Here is a 6,272-nt window from a genome sequence, read left to right as displayed (position 1 = left end):
AAAAAGTTTCAATTTTTTTTTTTTCTCTTCCATTAAAGCTTGTAACTTTCAATTTACTTACTTCAAACTGAAAAAAACCCACTTGTTGTTTTTTCTGAATGGACTACAAACCAGAAATCTAATCAAAGGTACATTTTCAAGAACACCCTTTTGTTTAATATTGTTTCTTGATTAGTAAATTGAAAGAAAAATTGAATCTTGATGTATGATGTTGTGTAAGTTTTCTTTTGTGTGTGTCTGAAAGATTTAGTCTTTCGGGAACACGCTCTCGAAATTTCACTAGATATGTTGTTGTTGTTAATGTAGTGCTGTGTTGACACTCTGAAGTTAGTAATTCCTTTTAATTTTAGTAATTTATGATTCTGTGAATATATGTGTTGTTTGAGATAATTGAGAACATGATTTTAAAAATAAGGTTACGGAGGACATAAATAAGGTTAGGAGGTTAGTAGATAGTAGTGTGTTGTCTTGCTGTCCTTCGGGACTAGTATTAGTCGTAGTGCTGTTGTTGTTTCTTGTCCTTCGGTTTCTGTTACTATATTATTGTTGTATAATAGTTATGCTTGTATGATTATTTAGGGCACACTCTGCTAGAGCATAAAAATGTACATAGTTTATGTTAAAAATCTTCTATGTTACATTATTTAAGATTAAATGTGTCAATCTTTTGAAATTCTGGCATTTTCATTGAGTAAGAATTAGTGTCCTTTAGAAAAAGCTTAAATCTTGGATTTGTGTGGAGAAAGATTGTGAATAAGGAACACCTAGTTAGGATATTATTGTGATTGTAAGAGTACTGCACTAGACTATAGAAACTGGACCATTGTGAAGGTTCAAAAGCGTTTCGAGTATCTCATATTTAGGGTGTGGCAAGTTCAGATCTTATAAACTTTAAGGACTCCGCTTCTTGAGTTCCAATTTTGCCTAAATTCATGTTCTAGGCCAATTCTTTCGTAGTTGTTATTCCTTCTGTCATCTGTCTCTATAGCTTTCAATGACTTCAGTTGGTTTGTTTCAAAGATCTTTTTGGAGATTGATAACATAGCATGTCTTGTTTAGTATTGTTTCGTTGAGGTTACTGTTCTCATTTATGTATTCCCTTTTTCAAACTGCTTGGGATCGACCTCTCTATCTCGTAGAGGTAGAGATAAAGTCTGTGTACATTCTACCCTCCCCGAACCCCATTTGTGGGATTTCATGTGTTTTGGTGCTGAAATTCTCTTTTGTGCGAACAGGTGTTTTAGTTGATCTCAGTTGGAGTGAGGAAATGGACACAGTACATGAAGCACTAGATGAGGCCAAACTTGAGATTGAAAGGCTCAGGGCAAACTACCAAAGTAAAGCTGAGTTGTGTGAGAACTTGAAAAGAGTCAACAATGAGTTGCTAACCAAGAAGCAGGAGGCGAATTTGAAAGTAGAGAAGCTCACTCATGAATTGTCTGGGAAAGAAGATGAGCTTGCTGTCACTGAACAGTTGCACGAAGCAATCGAGTCAAAACTTAAAGAAAAGGAGTCTGCTGTCAAGCATCTAAGTTCTACAAATGATAAGCTTCGTGCTGATATTGCTGAGATGCTCCGAAAGTTTGAGGAAGAGAATAGAGGGCTGGCATTGGCGTTAGATGGTGCTAATTCAACTAATATGGATCAGGAACAGCAGATTCGTTCTCTCGAACAAGAAATTGAGGGGCTAAGGGCTTCTGCTTCGCAGAAGAAAAAGTCCTTGGAAGTTGATGAGAGGAGAGCCAAAGCATCCAAAGAGCTGAGAAACAACGATGATATGCTACTGGAGATGGAGCAGGAAAACAGGAAGCTCACAGATCAACTAAAATGGAGGAACGAACAGTTCATTCATCTGGAAGAGGCTCATGGCAAGCTCAGGCAACAACTTCAAAAATGTGAAGAAGAGAAACAAGGGCTGGCGTTGTCTTTAGATGGTGCTAATTCAACTAATGTGGATCAGGAGCAACAGATTCGTTCTCTTAAAAAGGAGATTGAAGGGCTCAGGGAATTCGTATCGGCTTCACAAAAGAAGTCCTCAGAAGCTGAGAAGAGAGCCAAAGCATCCAAAGAGCTGAGACACAGTGATGATATGCTTTTTGAAATAGAGGAGGAAAACAGGAAACTTGAGGAACAACTTAAATGGAAGAAGGAACAGTTCAGTTATCTGGAGGAGGCTCATGGCAAGCTCAAGCAACAGCTTAGCAAGTATGAAGAAGATAGTAGAGGGATGGCGTTGGCTCTAGATGGTGCAAATGCAATTAATTTGGATCAAGAGCAACAAATTCGTTCTCTCAAACAAGAAATTGAGGGGCTAAGGGAATTTGTATCATCTTCGCGGAAAAGGTCCTCAGAAGCTGAGAAGAGGGCTAAAACATCCAAAGAATTGAGACACAATGATGATATGCTGCTTGACATGGAGGAGGAAATCAAGAAGCTATCAGATCAACTTAAATGGAAGAAGGAATCGTTCAGTCATCTGGAGGAGGCTCATGGCAGACTCAGGCAACAACACCAAGAGGAGGGGAAAGAATGGGCCAAGGAGAGATCCACATTGCTAGATGAGATTTCCAAACTGCAGACGAAATTAGATTCTCAGCTAAGAATATTGAAAGATCTTGAAAGCCGTTTGTGGATGTGCAATCAGGCTTTAGCTCATGAAGAAAGCAAGAAAAAACTACTGGAAGTTCAACTTGCTGAGTCTAAAACATCCTTTAACAGTGTCTGTGCGGAGTACGAGGAATCCAAGTCTATAATTGAGAGCCTGACTAGTCAGAGGGACAAAGAGATTGCGAATCTAAGAGATATATTGGGTTCAAGGGATACACTTCACAAGGAAATGGAATACCAATTTAGGAGGGTAGAGCAAGAGAATCATGAATTGATGACATCCCTTAGAGAACTCCAGGAAGCCAAAATTCAAGAAGCTGGAGCTTCTTCTTCCTTGTCAAAACTCCGAAACAAGCTCAGAGGCCTGGAGCAGGTGCACAAGGACTGTTTTGGTAATCTCAAAGCCAAAGAAGCTGAATGGGCTTCTAAATTGGAGAAACTAACAGAAGAGCTTGATATCTGCAAGTTTACTGTACAGAGCAAAGACACTTTAATTACTGAACTTCGAGAGGAGTTGGAGTCGTGTGAATTATTAACATTGCAGTTAACACTACAGAATGAGGAGACGTCCATGATGCTGTTAGTGTTGAAATATCAGTTTTTTGAGCTCCATCAAAGAATTGCTGATGATTATGCTTCTATGGAATTGGAAAAGAGAGAAGGAGTTGAGAATATCTCTACTCTAATCAAACAGTTGAATACGAAGAATGAAGCTCTTGTTAGAGTTCAGGAAGATCTCGAAGAGGAGCGTGAAAAGGTAGCACTGCTGTCAGAAAAGATCGAGTCCTTGAATTCTGAAGAACAACAACAGCTTCCTTTACAAAGAGAGGTTGATACACTAAAGGAAATGCTGAAAGAAGCATCAACTTCCCAAAGTCATTTGAAGGAGCAGGTATTGCATACAAAGAGTGACTTGGAACAAGTTCGTGATGCCTTGGATAGAGCAAATGAAGAACTAGCTGAAAGTTTCGAAGAAGGAAATGAACTGGAATTTGAACTGCAGGTATGGAAATCTGTTGCTGAGAAGTTGAAAGCCAACTTGGAAGAAAACCTTCAAATGAGGAGACAAATAGAAGCCTCCCTTCTTGCCCAAGCAGATGTTGAATTTGACCTCAAACAAGAAAGAGAAAGCCTTGAACTCGAGCTGGCAGAAAAAGATACAAGAGTGAATGAACTCCAGCAGCAGCTCTTCGACCAGAAAAGGGAACAGACAGCGTTGCTCAGTGAAAACATTGAGGACAAAAAGACTTCTCAGGATCTTCAGAAGGAAGTGCAGTATTTGGAGCAAGAGTGGGTGAGAAAAGAGCTTGAAGGTGCCATTTTAGCACAAGTGGAAGCAGAAACAAAGCATAAGATGGAAAAAGAGAGCCTCCACCAGATTGTTGAAGAGAAAGACCACAGAATATATGATCTTCTGAAGGAGGTGGAGTATTTGGAGCAAGAGTGGGTGACAAAAGATCTTGAAAGTGCCATTTTTGAGCACGTGGAAGCAGAAACACAGCATAAGAAGGAGAAAGAGAGTCTCCACCAGCTTGTTGAAGAGAAAGACCACAGAATAAATGTTCTTCAGAAGGAGGTGGAGTATTTGGAGCAAGAGTGGGTGAGAAAAGAGCTTGAAGGTGCCATTTTTGAGCACATGAAAGCAGAAACGCAGCATAAGAAGGAGAAAGAGAGCCTCCACCAGCTTGTTGAAGAGAAAGACCACAGAATAAATGATCTTCAGAAGGAGGTGGAGTACTTGGAGCAAGAGTGGGTGAGAAAAGAGCTTGAAGGTGCCATTTTTGCCAAAGTGGAAGCAGAAACAAAGCATAAGAAGGAGAAAGAGAGCCTCCGCCAGCTTGTTGAAGAGAAAAACCACAGAATATATGATCTCCAGCGGCTTGTCAACTCGCTGGAAAATGAGTTTGAAAGCTCAACTAGCTCATTCTCAGCCAGTCTCTCAGAGATGCAAGCAGAGGTTGATATGTTTCATAAAACCTGGGAGACGATGAGAACAGAGGAGATCCTAAAGGAGATTGAGATACAGATGAGGAACTTGGTAATCGTTGAATTGGAAAATGAATTTTGCAAGTTGCAAAAGGAAGTGGAGCACTTGGAGAAACACGTGTCCAATTCTGTTGGAAAAAGGACAAAGCTTGAAGCAGAGATGGAAGCCAAAAGATCAGAGATAGATGTATTGCAGTTTAAACTTGAAAAGCAAGTAAGAAGTTCAGATATCGTGATCAAGAACCTTCGTAAAGAAAAAGCAAAGCTTCTTGAAGATGTCATGAAATTGTCATCAGACAAGGACAAGTTGCTTGATACTTTCACGGACTTATCAGAAAGAATTTCCCGGATGTCTAAGGAAGATATGCAGCTAGCTGGTAGTTTGGAAAGGATGGTACAAAACTGTGACAGCAGTATGCCGGGAACAGACTTGAAATGGGATAATGAATTCTATGACCCTGTTAAAGAGAACAATAGCAGACACCCCTCCACTCCAACTTCCACTTCAACCAAGAGATTAGAAGCTATTCTTGATGAAAGATCACCGTTGAGATCTCTAAACAATTAACAAGGAAAAGAGAAGTTACTTTTTTTGTATAGCTTCTTGACACACTTGTTCTAACTGTTGTTATCTTGTCAGCAATCTGTAACTGGCTCGGAAAAACACGTTTACTAGAGCTTCCATTTAATAAACTTTGTAGCATTTATTCATTCACTTCGATTTTTTTGGTTCGCAATGACAACCAACATTAGTACTGTTTTGATGACTTGATTTTTGTATTCATGTTACATGTTAAGGGCAGATTATGCTATCTACTAACTGTTCTTATACCCTCTAGTAAGCTGCATTTACGGTTATGGCGGATAAACAATTAAACTGTCTGACTGAAATCTGTCTTTGTTAATACATAACGAAAGCATCATTAACACTTAACAAAGAACCTGCTTCATAACACAAATCCTTAGTTACTTTTTAACTGCAGCAGCCTTCAATTCTGGGATACAAAAGACTTCATCCGTTCTTTCTTGACAACTCTTTAATTTCAATTTTCCACATAACATATTTAAGGACTCAAGATTCAAAAGTCTTTTTACTTTTTAAACTCCGTCTCATGTCAAAAGGAGTAAAAACTTAATAATTGATGCATTTCCTAATTCAAGCCATTATAGTTACTTGTAAGTTTTGACAGTGTTATTTTTTAAAAAAAACTATATAACTTGGAGTTAGCTTGCTATAGTTTGCAACTTGTTAAATCATGCAAACACTTGGTAGGTAGGATTTCTATAAAACGCCAGTAAAAATGTTCTTACTTTCGAGTCTTTTGTCTTACGATCTATAGACCTTATTTCATTAATCTTATACTTTTTTCACAATAGTTGCATTTCTTCTAGTCCCATTTGAAAGAGGAAAGGGCCTAAGCCTTTCATTATTATTCACTATTCAATGTTAATAAACAAAACTTCTTCTTTTAACTCCTTTTTTACCCCCCATAGAAATATTATATTAAATATAGAAAGTGGTTTTAGTATATATTAGCCTTTATTTCTCCCCAATTTATGCTTCTAAAGAAAAATAACAAAGCTATCAAAAAAGATCATAATTCAAAGTTCACACAAATATTAAAATAATATTCGTATCTTACAAATTCTCACAATAAATAAAATTCTTACATTGTTAT

At 38.1% G+C, this 6,272-nt stretch overlaps 1 protein-coding gene across 1 annotated transcript; it reads left to right on the top strand.

Annotated features, from left to right (window-relative positions):
• On the top strand, positions 1 to 5,358 carry LOC107003184 (uncharacterized protein At4g38062). Its single transcript, XM_015201468.2, has 2 exons — positions 1 to 128; positions 1,236 to 5,358. Exon 2 carries the CDS (start codon positions 1,268 to 1,270, stop codon positions 5,159 to 5,161), a length of 3,894 nt encoding a protein of 1,297 aa, XP_015056954.1. The 5' UTR covers positions 1 to 128; positions 1,236 to 1,267; the 3' UTR covers positions 5,162 to 5,358.
• Positions 5,359 to 6,272: the final 914 nt, after the last annotated feature.

The sequence above is a fragment of the Solanum pennellii genome, chromosome 11, assembly GCF_001406875.1.
Source record: "Solanum pennellii chromosome 11, SPENNV200".
In the NCBI taxonomy this organism is placed as follows: domain Eukaryota; kingdom Viridiplantae; phylum Streptophyta; class Magnoliopsida; order Solanales; family Solanaceae; genus Solanum; species Solanum pennellii.
Note: the sequence above shows the minus strand (reverse complement) of the source record. Positions and strands in the feature narration are given on the sequence as shown.

What these genes read in the sequence shown, in the direction of transcription:
- LOC107003184 (XM_015201468.2), top strand. Translation starts at nt 1,268, where the DNA reads ATGGACACAGTACATGAAGCACTAGATGAGGCCAAACTTGAGATTGAA.